At 48.2% G+C, this 14,843-nt stretch overlaps 1 protein-coding gene across 7 annotated transcripts in view; it reads right to left on the bottom strand.

The window, feature by feature from the left end:
- HLCS (holocarboxylase synthetase) overlaps positions 1-14,843 on the bottom strand; it is a 167,506-nt gene that overhangs the window by 143,134 nt on the left and 9,529 nt on the right. For 3 of the 7 annotated variants that reach the window (XM_053657920.1, XM_053657918.1, XM_037127211.2), the window contains exon 2: positions 7,501-7,635. The exons of 1 other annotated variant lie outside the window; for it this stretch is intronic. Coding sequence is in view for 3 of the 6 variants with exons in the window: in XM_037127207.2 (XP_036983102.2) it covers positions 7,501-7,635; positions 10,842-11,036 (330 nt within the window). In the remaining 3 variants the exon portion in view is untranslated. Of the gene's footprint in view, positions 1-7,500; positions 7,636-10,841; positions 11,101-14,843 lie in introns of those variants that run through there. 3 more of the 7 variants (XM_037127207.2, XM_037127209.2, XM_037127210.2) reach the window with 3 other exon arrangements.

Here is a 14,843-nt window from a genome sequence, read left to right as displayed (position 1 = left end):
GTGTAGCTCAGTGGGTTGAGCACAGGCCTGTGAACCAGAGGATCATGGTTCAATTCCCGGTGACAGCACATGCCTGGGTTGCAGGCCAGTTTCCAGCAGGGGACCCACGAGAGGCATCCATACACTGATATTTCTCTCCCTCTCTCCTTCCCTTCCCCTCTAAAGATAAATAAATTAAATCTTAAAAAAAAAAAGAATGACACCATAAATAGAAAGGGTCTGGGAGAAGGAAGTATTCAATAAACTGTAGCTGTTATTATTGGCAATATCCTCACAGTATTATTTATAATAGTAAGTTTTGGAATATTATATTCCAAAACTTAAGTTTTGGAATATAATATTATTATTTCCAGGAGCACAGGAAAGCTTCTGGTTCCTGAGCGTGACTGTCTGCAGCTTCAGACTCCACAGTTGGGGCCCAGGAATGAATGGGAAGTTTTAAACACGAGAGAAACTGGGACAAGGAGAAGGGGGGCACCCTGGGGTCCAGAGCCTGGCTCTGCAGTCTTGATACAGGGTGCAGCCAAGGGGGGGGCGCCAAAAAAAGGATTTGGTATGGTGTCCAGAATTCAAAGTGTATAGGAATATTGGAGAGACATATAAGATGTCCTCACCGCCCCCCCAGGGGGAAGGGACGAATGGAGCAGGGCCATTGAGAGCTGTTTTGCATAGCAACAGTTTCACAGCTAACCTCTGAAATGATTATTTAACATATCTATAACCTTTAACTGGCTTCATAGATATATTAAATAGCTGTGGCCAAGTTTTGAGCCAGGGAGAAGAGAGTGGCAGGGACCTAGGATGTAACTAGGGGCTGCGCTCCTGAGTGAGAGGGCCTGTGTGGGAGCTTGGAAAAGACTGGCTCCAGGACATGAAGGGTCCCCGCTTGGCCAGATGAAGAAGAAAGCCACATGCTTTTGGTGGAGTGCAGACCCCTGCAGCTTTGGTAGAAGAGGCCCACGCGGCTTTGGGGTGCCCCCTTTGGCCGCGTGGCCTGGAAAGCAGGAGAGACTTTGACTGGAACTGGGTAGAAAGAACTCTTGCCAGTGGACCATGAGAAGGTGCCACATGACTTTGGATTAACTAGAGATCCTGCCTGACACAGCTGACGGTGCCAGGGGCCTGAAAAAGGGACGTGTGCTCTTCTCCTGATTTACGGTACCCGGAGTTGGGACAGTGGGAGAAGGGAGCGCTGTGTGGGTGTAGGTGTATGCCCTAAAGGACTTTGATATTTTAGTGGAGGCGTTAGGCCTGAATAGCATTAAATAAACATTTTGTTTCCTTTTCACAAATCTCTGGCATTGAGAGATGTCTTTCCAATTGGCGGCGGACAGAAGAGCCCAGTAGATTTTAGTATTCTGTCCTTGGGAGGGGCCCCTGTTGTGTAGCAATATTTGGCATCCCTGGGTGGGCCAAATATTGTATTGCCCCCCCATCCCTTGGACCTCTTGTTCGGTAACAGTCTGAGGACCTGGGTCTGGGTCAAACTCAGCTAATCGTCGCCGTGTGCTCCCAGTACCCAGGCAAGTCTCAGAGCCTCTCAGGCCTCAGCTTTCTCCCTCGTAAAACTGCAAAAATGATAATATTAGTGCCCACCATCTCACAGGTTTGTTGCGTTAATGACATATATATAAAGGTGTATAAATGAGGCCTATAAAGATAATGAGGTATAGGAAGAGTATCCTGTCCCCCAGGAGAAAGTCAGTCAAATCAGAACTACAATGAAATCCATCACTTCTCAGGTGGTTATCATCAAAAAGACAAAAACAAGTGTTGTAGATGGTGTCAAAAAACCCGAATCCAGATACATGGCTGGAAGAAATGTAAAACGGTACAGGTTTCCGGGAAAGCATTTGACAGTTCCTCCAAAAGTTAAACACAGAGCCCCGGCAGGGTAGCTCAATTGGTTGGAGTGTCATCCCAATGCACCAATAAATCGAAGTTTGTCTCTCTCTCTCTCCCTCCCTATCTCTCTCTCTCTCTAAAATCAATGTTTTTAAAGTTGGGGAAAAAGGGAAAATATAAAGTTACGAATGACCCAGCAATCCTACTCCAGGCATATACCTAGGAGAACCAAAAACATGTGTCTGCACACAAGACTCGTATGCAAAGATTCACAGCAGAGCCAGTCAGAGAAGCCAAAGAGCAGAAACAACCCAAATGTCCGTCAGCAGATGAATGGAGACATAAAATGTGTTCAGTCACACCATGGACTCAGCCAGGAAAGGAATACCGATACCTGCCGCAGTGCAGACAAATCCTGAATACGTTACGTGAAGGAAGCCAATAACCACAGCTCACGCGTGACATGACTGTATTCATATGACGTACCCAGAACATTCAACGCTGACATGTGCATAGTTTCTCTTTGGGCTGATGAAAACGTCCTGGAATTAGCGGTAATGACTGCACACCTGCTGAACCGTCAGTGCACACTCGGAAAGAATGATGTCATGGTGTGTGAATTACACGCCAATTTTAAAAAGAAAAGGAAAGTTGAGGCAGTTTGCTGTTTCCCCACTGATCCGGGAGAGCCTGGTCGTCACAGGACTCCAGAGTCTGACTCCCCAGAGTTAATCCTGGCTCCTCTGGCTGATAACACACAGCTCGGGTGACGGAGACCTGGGCAAGTCAGTTGGCTCTCTGCACTTTGCTTTCCTGTCCATAAAGTGCTCATGATAAGAGCACCTACCTGGGAAGGATGCGGAGGAGCTAAAGGAGTAACACATAAAGCACTTGGCCCTAAGGGGGCGCTCTTATGCCAAAACATGGAGTCCTCAGAGCAAGTATTCACAGCAAGACCGTATCACCCCCACTTGGGTTGGCAGAATGCAGTATGGAAAAAAACCATCGAGATCACGATGGCCCTCCAACACTCAACCGCATCCCACAAAATCTTAGTCCGCAGTGTTTCATTGCTCAGAGAGCATTCAATTGAACTTAATTTTTCTCTTAAAGGAAACAGTAATTTTAAGAGTTGATAAACACTGTCTGAGAGGGAAACATAATAAAGGCAAGTCTTTGTGGTCAAAAGGCTGAAACCCATTCATCAGCCTGGCACAGGAGGAAGAGAAGCCTCCCCGCTTCCCTTTGGCTCCACCTACAGCCTTGGGGGGGTGGGGGGTCTCCTGCTCCCCCCACCTGCTCCCACACACCCAGGCCCCAGGGAGTGAGATTCCTCCGGGGGACCCCTGACCTAGGTTTTAGTCAAACTCTGCGTTTCAAAGAGGGCGCCTTCGATCAAATGAGAGGTGAAGCTTACAATTCAGACAAATACTAGGTGAAGCCCAGCTTTGAGAATAGAGAAAGGATGTCTGCCCAAGAGGATGAGAAGATAAACTCTCACCTTGGCAAGAGCTGACTGCTCGGCCGAGGGTGAATGGGAAACATGAAAGGCACAGGGCAACCTCCTGTGTGAAGCTAAAAGCATCTTTGTTCTCAGCCCTGTCAATGGCTATCGAAGAGGAGGAAGGCTCAGCCCGGGACAGCCAGCCCCGCCCTTGGGTGTTCAGACCTTGATTTAGCACCCGGCTGGGGGCTGGGGCAAGCACTGGCCATGCGGCACCACCCCCCCATCCCCAGGTCAGCACTTAGTGTAAGAGGAGCCGATCGTTAACTTCTCACACACCTCTGAAGGGGCACAGGAGGGGGAGATAACGCCAGGGAGGGACAGGAAGCAGCCGGAGAACAATGTACACACGGCCCTGATCAAGTTTCCCGGCTCCGTCAGCCGCTTCCTCTCTGAAGTGCATTTCCTTTTCCTAGGAACGCAGTCCAGGGGCACAGACCGTGCAGACTTCTAGCGGCGCTGGGCGCCCTGATCAAAGCAAAGCTGCACCGTCACCCATCTCCTCCAGGGTCCAGGGGTGTCTGCCTTCTGGGGGCTAAAAGCAAACAGGGCCCCTTCAATATGCACTTCGAGATGGAGAAACAAAGGGGAAGTCAAGCAAAAGGCTGATCCCAAAGATCAAAGCCAAGGAAGCCCTGGGCAGCCCTGAACAGAGGGATTTCCCCCAGAAACGGGGCAGGAGGGTCTCTATAACCAATGACTGAAGCTGCATTGACTTCAGGGGCAGCACAGCATCTGCTCCCTCGCCTTAACGCCTGTCCGTGTCCACGAGGGACGCCCAGGGCCACACGGCACAAACGAAAGCCATCTGAGATGTCCCAAGTTCAAAAAGATACTTATCTGTGAGAGTTGTGTAGTCCCAAAAATGTGAAAGAATGTCAGATCTCATGAACAGTCTCGCTTACCTAAGACATTTTCTACTGAACATCTTAGGATCCTGTCAAATTCAAATGACTTTACAGTCAGGTGAAAAACACACACAGATTCGTAAGAGGGCCCCAAAAGGCAAAATCCCATCAAGCAGTCACCCCCAATGGACTGCAGACTCCATGAGAAGACAGTGAGCTGCGATGTCAACTCCTTTCCAGTCCCGAAGCCCACCTCACCCACCGGAGCTCGGTGTGACAGCCAGGGCGGGCAGAAAACAGCTCTGGCCTTCTCCAGCCTCTGGCTGCAAGACGCACCAACTCTGGGTCACAGGCAGAATGACCTAACTGGACGGAGAACCCTTGGTGGACAGGCGTCTTTAGACCCCCAGAAAATTAAGAATTACGCAACCGCCATTAGCAAGATCTTAATGAAACCTTATGCCAAAGGTAGGTTAAACGGGATGACTGGAAGAGAAGCTGGCCGTCTCCCCATATCTAGCCCGTGTTCCTCCCTCGTAGTAACACAGCTCCCGGTTTTCTCTGAACCCACGGCGGTGCAGTTACGGGTGTATTTCTCAGTCTTCCCTGCAGCGGAAGTGATGAGAGGACAAGTGAAGTTTGAAACTTCTGGATCTCAATTTTAATTTTTTTCCTTTAGAGAGAGGGGAAGGGAAGGAGGAGAAAAAAGGGGAGAGAAACATCAATGTAAGAAACACCAATCAACTGCCTTTCATACATGCCCTGACCGAGGATCAAACCCACAACCTAGGCATGTGCCCTGATGGGGAATCCAACCAGTGACCTCTCGTTCTTCGGGACAGCGCCCAACTCACTGGACCACACGGCCCAGGGCTGGTTCTCAATTTTAAAGAAGAAGCTGGCTGCTGCCCACCTGGGCTGCAACCCCATTCTGGGGGCTGGCATGGGAATGAGGGTGACTGCCGTGGTAGTGGCGGGGGAAGCAGACACAGTGCCCGTGAGTAGATGTGTGGATAAAAAGTTGTGGTGCATTTACACAGTGGAATACTACTCAGCCATAAAAAAGGAAATCTTACCTTTTGCAAAAGCATGGATGGACCTGGAGAGTATTATGCCAAGTGAAATAAGACAGTCAAAGAAAGACAAATACCATACAATCTCACTGATATGTGGAGTCTAATGAACAAAATAAACTAACAAACAAAATAAAAACAGACTCATAGAGAATAGACTGGTAGCTGTCAGAGGGAAGGAGGGTTGGGGGACTGGGTAAAAAAGGTGAAGAAATTAAGAAAAAAACAAAAACAAAACTCATAAATACAGACAATAGCATAGTGATTACCAGAGAAAAGAGGGGTTGAGAGGAAGGAGAAGAGGATAAAGGGGGGATAACCTGTGATGGAAGGAGACTTGACCTTGGGTGGTGAACACACAGTACAATATTCAGATGATATTATAGAATTGTACTCCTGAAACCCACATAATTTTATTCACCAATGTCACCCCAATAAATTCAACAAAAACTCTTTTCAGAAAACTTTGATTTGCCGTGGCTGGTATGGCTCAGTGGATTGAGCACGGGCCTGCAAACCAAAGAGTTGCCAGTTCAACTCCCAGTCAGGGCACATGCCTGGGTTGCAGGCCAGGTCACCAGTAGAGGGCACGCGAGAGGCAACCACACACTGATGTTTCTCTCCCTCCCTTCTCCTCTCTCTAAAAATAAATAAATTAAATTAAAAGGAAAAAAAAAACTTTGAATCAACTTCCAGGCAGCTATCAAAAAAAAAAAAAAGAGCCCTGGCTGGTGTAGCTCAGTGTATTGAGCGCGGGCCTGTGAACCACACAATTGCGGTTTGATTCCCAGTCAGGGCACATGCCTGGGTTGCAGGCCAGTTCCCAGCAGGGGACACACAAGAGGCAACAATACGTTGATATTTCTCTCCCTCTCTCCATCCCTTCCCCTCTAAAGATAAATTCTATGCAGCAGAGAGAAAGAAGGAGCTACTACCCTTTGCAACAACATGGATGGAACTGGAAAGCATTATGCTGAGTGAAATAGGTCAGGCATTGAAGGACAAATACCATATGATCTCACCTTTGACAGGAAGCTAAAGAATAAAACAAACAAGCAAACAGAATAAAAACAAAGACACTGAAATAGAGAACAAGTGGGCAGCGACCAGAGGGGAGAGGGAAGGGAATTTAAGGGGGAAAAAGGAGGAGGGATTTTGAGGAACAAGTATGAAAGACACAGGGACGAGGACTGGGGGAGGGGAAATTGGAGGGAGGGGGGAGACAGGGTGGGGGGGGGTGGGAGAAATAGATTAAAAAATGTACTTGAAAAGTAACTAAATAAAATTTATTATAAAAAATAAATAAATAAATAAAATCTTTTTTGAAAAACTCCAAAATGTCTATAAAATAAACTTAAAAAGAAAGAAAAGAAAAGCCCAGGTCAGCTGGCTCCATTGGTTGGAGCACCAGCCTATGCCCCACAAGGTTGCAAGTTCAATCCTCGGTCAGGGCATGTACAGGAAGGAGGCAACCAATCAACCAATGTTTCTCTTTCACATCAATGTTTCTCTCCCTCTCTGTTTCTCTCTTCCTTCCTCTCTCTCTCTAAAATCAATACTAAAAAATATTCTCAGGTGAGGACGAAAATATATATATATTTAAAAAATGCCAGCTACCAGACACCACCTCGTCCTGCTTTTGCGTGGACTTTCCGGGCTGTTGCCGCCACAAGCGACCGCAGTGGGAAGTACCTGTCCTGGAACTGCTCCTCCACCTTTCCCCTTCCTTACCGGCAGCCAATGTAAACTCTTTCCCAATGACTTACGGTGCTTCCCCCAAACCCATGAGATAAAAGAGCCCCGGCAGCTCCAGGGCAGTGGGCGTGTTGGCGGCCTCCATCCAGCCTGGATGCTGGTGGGTTAGGCTGCGCGTCCTAGGACCTGGTCCTTCTTCTACTTCCCTGAGGTGCAATCGACCCATTTCTCCAGGACACCTTTCAGCCTCAGCGGCTTTGTTTAAGGTAGGGACGGAATGAATGAGCCGGGGGACCGGAGCCGCGCTGCCCGATGATAGCAGTGTGGACCACGGACACCAGCCACACGGTGCCACATTCAGAAAGGAAAACAGGTCAAAGTAACTTCACTGACATATTTTAATTTAACCCAAAATATCCAAAAAGAAAGAGAGTCTCAAAGGCCAGGAAAAAGCACTCATAAAAAAAAACAAATTTAGTTCTCATTAAGGCACACCGTTTCCTTACAATACACAAGTGAAAATCGTGTTACTCACAGGGTCTGAAGAAGACGGTCTCTGTGAATTGTCACCTTGCACCCAAGTGCTCTCTGTCACAAATGCTATGTGTTCGGCTTCAAGTATAAGAGGAGAGACAAGGAACAGGGCCCATTTGTTCAAGTCATCGATGGGCTGGATAGAGAGAAAGAAAAACACACACAAAAAGGATATCACTTCAAACCACAACTGCCACTTACCTCAACATCCGGGGCATCCCTCCTCTGTAATTCTGGGTGGGATCCAAATAAGGTTTTCTGGTTCCCTCCCATACGCCACAGTCGCCCTGTGTTTCTTGTTTCTTGTTGAACTATGACTATCCAAACAGCCGGAAAAAACTGCCCTCTATGATTCATGACAACTTTAGCATCTCCAGATATTTGTTATCAAGCAATCAAATCTGAAGCTGGGCTTATTCCTGCCGTTCCTTACTGTCTGCATTAGAGCATGTAGGAGCTTCCCAACTGACAACTTAGAGGGACACACACATCCCAGTCGACAGAAAACTGTTACTGACAGAAGCCGGAAGAGCTGATTTTCCATTTCCTCCAAGACTGATAAATCCATTCATCTCTGCTCGCCTTCCTGAAATCTCTCTAAAAAGACAGCAAATCATTTTTAAGGCTTCTACCCATGAAAAGCAAGACACACCCAGAACAGAACCAGAGCAGAAAAAGCTGAAATCTAAGGCCGCAGGGGGCAAGCCTTAGCATGACCACCAAAAAAAAAAGGAAAGGCATTCGGGTCGGCTCCCCAGCGCTGCAGATCAGTCCGGCCCTTGCTGGGAAGATCAGGGGGTGCTTCCCCCAGGCCTAGCAACCTGGCGCATAGTACACGCTTACTACCTGTTGAACTAAGAAAAGAATAAAAATGTGGAGGCGAAAGAAACTCCTCTGTGTGAGTAAATATAATGATCAAAATAAGAATTAAACACAAAAAACAGCCCTGGCTGGTGTGGCTCAGTGGATTGAGCACTGACCTGACAACCAAAGGGTCACCGGTTCGATTCCCAGTTAGGGCACATGCCTGGGTTGCGGGCCAGGTCTCCAGGAGGGGGCATGTGAAAGGCAACTACACACTGATGTTTCTCTCCCTCTCTTTCTCCCTCCCTTCCCCTCTCTCTAAAAATAAATAAAATCTTAAAAAAAAAGACTGTCCACTTTACTCCAACATAGGAAATGTGCACATTAAACAAAAACCTGAAACTTCCCAGTCTGTATAAACTATCTTTGATTATACTTATCAATTCTCATGGGACCTTCAATTACACACATTCCGCCTGCATGCATCTAGTTCTGAATATGTAAAATACACAGGCAACAAAAGCATAAGATTCAGTTCTACAGTTATTTCAGTCCAGGCAGACTGACAACAAGGCATCCACTGAACCAAATCATCAGCCCCAGGTTATTTTAAATCCTAAAATAACAGTAGCTAGCCCCCCGCCAGTGTAGTTCAGTTGATTGGAGCATTGTCCTGTAAGCTGAAAGGTCGTGAGTTCAATTCCACAAGCCTGGGTTGTGGGTTTGGTCCCTGGTGCAAGCCCATAAAGGCAACTGATCAACGTTTCTTTCCCTCTCTCTCTCCACCCTCTCCCCTCTCTCTAAAATCAATAAGCATATCCTTGGGGGAAGATATCAGTAGCTAATCACAAATAAATTGTCAGGCTTTCCAGTTTGTAGGCCTTAAACATCAGGGCTTAAACCCAACAACCACTAAACACACCTTCATTCACTGGACTACTGAGTGATGTTACAAGTCAAGGGGGAGAGCTAAACTGACCCAGACCTTAGGAAGAAAAAAATAAAAGCTGGAAAGATGAACTGTGATTTAAACTCTGAGGACACAAGCGGACCAGTCCCATCCAGTCTGGGTGGGTGAGGCAGTGATATCTGAGCAAAGTTCTGGGGTCTGGTTAACTACGTCAAGAGCTGGGACACAGTAAGTCACAGAATCCCTTGAAAGCCCAAGGCAGGTTTGGCTTGAGCAGTGGGCAAGGGCTGAACAGCATTAGTTAGTTGCTGAAGTTAGTAGAAGACCAATAAAGTCATGCAGCTGTTCCAAAGTGAAACTGTCTTCCAACAAGAGTAAAGACATTTACCTCTCAATATTTTTGAAAGTTCAAAATTTCCACTCTAATCCTTACCATTTTTTTAAAGTAAATGATTCAGTTTGGAAAGCTGTACAATAGAAAAATCCACCCCTCCATGTGCCCTCACGTTATTATCTTTCCCAACCAGGGTTCCTTGAGAGAATTAGGCTCTCTCTCCCTAAGGCATCCACTGTATATAATAAATGAATTTCACCCCCTTGCATCTGGGTGGTGCCAGACAGGCGCTCTCTTAGATCTGAGAGAGTTACTTATATTCTTTGTGTTAGACTAAAGAGGAGGATAGTTTTGATTTGCTAGCAGCCCAGTATAATCCCATACCTAAGCATAACCTCAAAAAAGTATTCAAACCTAAGATTTTAATTCCCACCTGGTGTTAGGATGCACACATACAAACTCTCATTTTAATGCTAAAAATGAGTCAACTTTCCAGAAGGCAAGGGCAAGAAACTGATGAAAAGCGAAACACTTGGAAATGTTAATGAAAACGTCAGTGACCTGCAGGGAAATTTGCGCAGAACCGCACTGTGAATCAAGTGCTTTGCCAATGGAAAGAACGGAAAGAACTACAGTTCCTTTTACAGAGCGCAGAGGTTTTTTGCAGAGATTAAACCACAGCGCCTATTGAACTGTCACCAGGCTAAGCCCTGGGCCAAAAACCAAAGACTGTGCAAACCAAAATGAAACATGGAAAGACAATCGGTGGAGTGTCCTGGCCAGCAAATGATGCAACTCACAGAAGGGCAGGAAGACCGGCAGTTTGCGTCCCATCGGAGATATCTGACTGAGAGCTGGGGATCTGCTGCCCTTCTCTAAATACAGGTTCGGCCAAACTCCAGCCCAGAGAGGAGAGAAGGGCGGACTAAGCGGGCAGTGCTCTCTTGGGGTTCAGAGCTAAGGGCCACGGCACGGTCACAGGGGTACACGCCTATTTTGTAACGCCAAGGGCCTGGCGTCCTTACACTCAACCTCACGCGCCACTGGGAGGCGAGCGCGCCGCCTTTCGGTTTCGCATCTCTGGTCCCCTAATCCGCGTTCCCCTGGGCATCGCGTACAGAAGGACCCCAGCCCGTAGCCCCGCGCCGGCACGAAGGTGCTGCTCGGCACCGCCCCAGGAGGACCGGCGCTTCCGGATTGGCTCGCAGGGTGAGGGACCCCGGAGGCCGCGACCCCCGCCCTGCCGCCCCGCCCCCTGCAGGCTCCGCCCCCCACCTCCACCGCTGCCGCCCACCTGGCTCTCACTGACACAGAAGACGCGGCCGCCGAAGCTCAGACACACGCGGGCGTCCCGGGGCTGCGCGGCCGCGCCGCAGAACGTGAAGGAGCAGCGCGTGGCGAGCAGCCGCCGCACTGTAGTGCGCACGAGCGCGGCCGGCCGGCGCCCCCAGCGCGCCCACAGGTACAGGTAGCAGAGCGTGATGAGCATGGCCAGCCGGCCGCCGCGGGGCGCTGGCCCGGGACGCTCGCGCTCCCTGGCGGGCCCGCCCCTCCCCTCCACTCCCGCCGGCCGGAAGGGGCGGAGCCGCGAGGGAGAGGCCATGCGGGGAAGTGGGGTGTGATGGGGAGGAGGAAAGCAGGCTGTGCTGCTGGGGGCGGTATGTTGTGACGGGAGCGGTGGAAGGCCATGGAGCAGGATGATGAATAGATTGAGCACCAGGGGTGTAGGCCCAACGGCTGCCCGGCCTGTTGAAGCCAGAGTCCGGCCTCCCTTCCTGGACGGGTGGGAGGCTGATTGAGGAAGGGGTTGTGCATGTTTGTAACATGAATTAGCCAGCGCCATACAGGGAGAACCGAAGTGTGCTGGCAGCCTCCACCCTGTCCAGTTGGGAAAGAAGGTGAGGCCTTACATAAATTCATACAATGCAATAAAATATTGGGTTGGCCAGAAAGTTCCTTTGGGTTTTTCTGTAAGGTGGCTCTAGTAGCGCTTAGTTCTCTTCATTCTAAAAAACAGTTTTGTTAGATTGTATTATGACAGCTGTCATATCAGTGTGCATTAGAAAACTTACCAAAATTGGGGAATTTTTGCATAGCCGTTTTAATAGTGAACATGTAGGAAAATACACATTTTCCACGTATTCTTTATTATTTCAAGAAAGGTAACTGAAACGCAAAAAAAGATTGGTGCAGTGTATGGAGAAGGTGCTGTGACTGATCAAAAGGGTCAAAAGTGGTTTGTGAAGTTTCGTGGTGGAGATTTCTCACTGGATGTTGCTCCACAGTCAGGTAGACCAGTTAAAGTTGATAACAATCAGCCCTGGCTGGTATAGCGCAGTGGATTGAGCACTGGCTGTGAACCAAAGGGTCTCCTGTTCAATTCCCAGTCAGGGCACATACCTGGGTTGCAGACCAGGTCCCCAGTAGGGGGCATGTGAGAGGCAACCACATTGACTTAAAAAATAATTAATTAAGAAATAAAGTTGATAGCAATCAAATTGAGACATTAATTAAGAATAATCAATGTTCTACCACACATAAGAAAGCTTTTGAGTAAGTTCTACCACACTTACTCAAAATCTCCAAATCAGGAAGTTATTGGTGAAAGTGCAAAATATCTCTTTTATGGGAGAAAACCATATGGACTTTGTGGCCAATCCAGTATTTCTTCTGGAGTCTGTACAGTTTAAAGTAAGGGCAGGAAATGAGTTGAAGACAGATCAGGAGTAAAAAGCTACCTGGTGTTCCTGTATGTGTGAATCGCCACTTTGACTGTGAGCATCCTAAAGCCAGTGGAAAAATACCAGCTAAGGGTCAGTGTTCTTGTCCTCTAAGAAGCATAATTATCCCTGGCACGGGTGGACGAGATCTCCCACGGAGCCTCACTGTTTTCAGAGGCAGTATGTAAAGAAGCACCGAGAACAGGACACTGGACGTCACTCACTCGCAGGATCACCAGAGGTGAAGCAAATCCACCGTAAGTGAAGGACCGTTTCCTCAGGACTCTGAAGCACAGCCACGGTTGTCCCTGCATCGCTTCTTGTTCTGGCCTTTGCTGTAAGTCGAGGTAGCAAACACAAGGCCCGCAGGCCAAATCTGGTGGTCTACCTTGCTTTGTCTGTTCTAGCACCTTGTTTCCACCCAGCAGCAGCGCTGAGCTCCTCCCCCTAGTTAAGGAGTGGTTACATTTACACAGTCCTAAAATGACATTTGGCCCTTTGAAGGCAACCACAAGGCTGAGGTAGCCCCCAGTAAGAATGACTCTGACATTCCTGCTGTGAGTGGGTAGTAAAATACAGTCAAAGCAACCCAGTATGCCACTCCCAAGTCTTATTTCATCCAAGGACAGGTTTTTAAAGTGCGCTGGTCCTTTATTCACCTGCTCTAAAAACAGCACTACAAGGCCCTGGGCAGATAGTTCAGTTCATTAGAGCATCATCCCAAAAAGCCAAGGTGAGTTTGTCATTCGGTCAGGGCACATACAAAAAGCAACCAACGCACACATCAGTAAGTGGAACAACAAATCAGTGTGTCTCTCTCTCCCACTCTCTTTAAAATCAATAGATAAATTTGAAATAGCAGTATAGAATACCCGCTTTCAGAACCTCACACTTCCGGTGCAGTGACATAGGAAATTCTCCCATTGTACATACCAGTGATAGATTTAAAAAGAGAAAGACGCCAAGAAGAAACAACTGGGCTCAAAAACAAGGTAAGCATCGCAATGGACCAGAAATAGAAGAAAGTGGCCGGCTGAAGCCATACCCTACTGCGGCAGCTGGGAAGCGGGTCCCTGCACGGGAATAAGACCTAACATTGGGTCGCTGCAGAAAGAAGTGAGTGAGCCCCTCTGAGGGGACACTCAGCCCCTCCATGAGGACACAGGGCTACAAGTCACAAATTAGAACATGAAGAGGCTCAGGAAATGATAAACCCTAATGTTTTCCTACACAGACATTTCAGATAACCTTCCTGGAGTTTGCTGAATTTTGGCTCTAAGGACCAGTCTCCCCACCCAGGCCAGGTATGGAGAGGTCATCTCTTCTCCCTGAAGGTCACAAGCATCTCCAGTTTCTCCATATTCCTTAGGAGCTCTGCACCCTCACCTTCCACGGACAACATGACCATAATGGGAGCTTTCCAGGCTGACTCTCCATTGTCTCACAATGTCATGGTCTCGGAAGACATCACGGGAAAATGCAGAGGTCAAAACTGTACACCAGCTCTGGCTTACAAAGAATGGGAAGCGTATCGGGTCACCCTGAATGAAGAAATGGGTGAGGTCCCTTCCTGCCCTTTTGACTGAGGAGTGTGGACACTGCTCACGGCCAGGAAGGAGAAGAGGAGCACAGATGGATGACGAGGGGTAGGAGGAGTTCAGCGGTCACACAGCAGGCCCTGTTTATGATCCCACCCAAAACGATGGATCTTAGCTTCATCACCCCAGAGAGCAATGGAAAGGGGGAAGGAGGTGTTGAAACCAGAAAAATAGGGAATAAAATAGGGACTGCCTTAAAGAGGCTTGGCCTGGAGGAACAAGGAACTTAGAGCAGAAACCACAAGGAAGTTAAGAACATAGGGAGTGGAGAGAGTGAAACTACAAAACCAATGGGGCTGTACAAGTAGAGGACCACCTGTTCAAGTGTCTAGGTTAAAATTTTCCCATTACTCAAAACCCAGAAAGCTTAGGTCATGCTCGCGCCACCCGAGTAGCCAGTAGCTAACAACCACGTTTGCTTCTATACAATGCTTGCTTGCTCGCGTCTATAAAAAGACGTAGCTGTAAGCGTTTAGGGCGGCTCTCGTTTGCAGCTCTTATGAGCACCGTGTCTCCGGACACTCTGAGGGTCTGCCCCTGCGCAGGCTAAAACTTTGGCCAATAAAATAACATTTCTGAATCCTGAAAGTTTCTGACAATTTGTCTCTCATGTTGGTGGATGCAACAGAGGCAAAAATACAACATCAGGGGATCTACCCTGTGCACCTGCTGCCCACCCTGTCCCTTGCTACTCAAGGAGGGGTCCTTGGCATCAGGCAGCAGCATCATCACCTAGGAGCTCGCTAGAAATTCAGAGTCCCAGGCCCCACCCTGGACCCAATGACTCAATATCTACACTTTCCAACAAAAAAACCCAGGTGCTTCACAGACACATTCAAGTTCGAAAAGCACTACCAAAGTCTCCATCTATTACTCCCTGCATCTGGGTTGCTCTAGACTCTTAAGACTTCCAAATTGTTGTGGAGAATAAAACCACAGACTAGGAGTTTAAAAACTAGACTGTGCCATTTATAAGAC

This window comes from Artibeus jamaicensis, unplaced genomic scaffold, assembly GCF_021234435.1.
Source record: "Artibeus jamaicensis isolate MK-2021 breed Jamaican fruit bat unplaced genomic scaffold, CSHL_Jam_final scaffold_474, whole genome shotgun sequence".
In the NCBI taxonomy this organism is placed as follows: Eukaryota; Metazoa; Chordata; class Mammalia; order Chiroptera; family Phyllostomidae; genus Artibeus; species Artibeus jamaicensis.
Note: the sequence above shows the minus strand (reverse complement) of the source record. Positions and strands in the feature narration are given on the sequence as shown.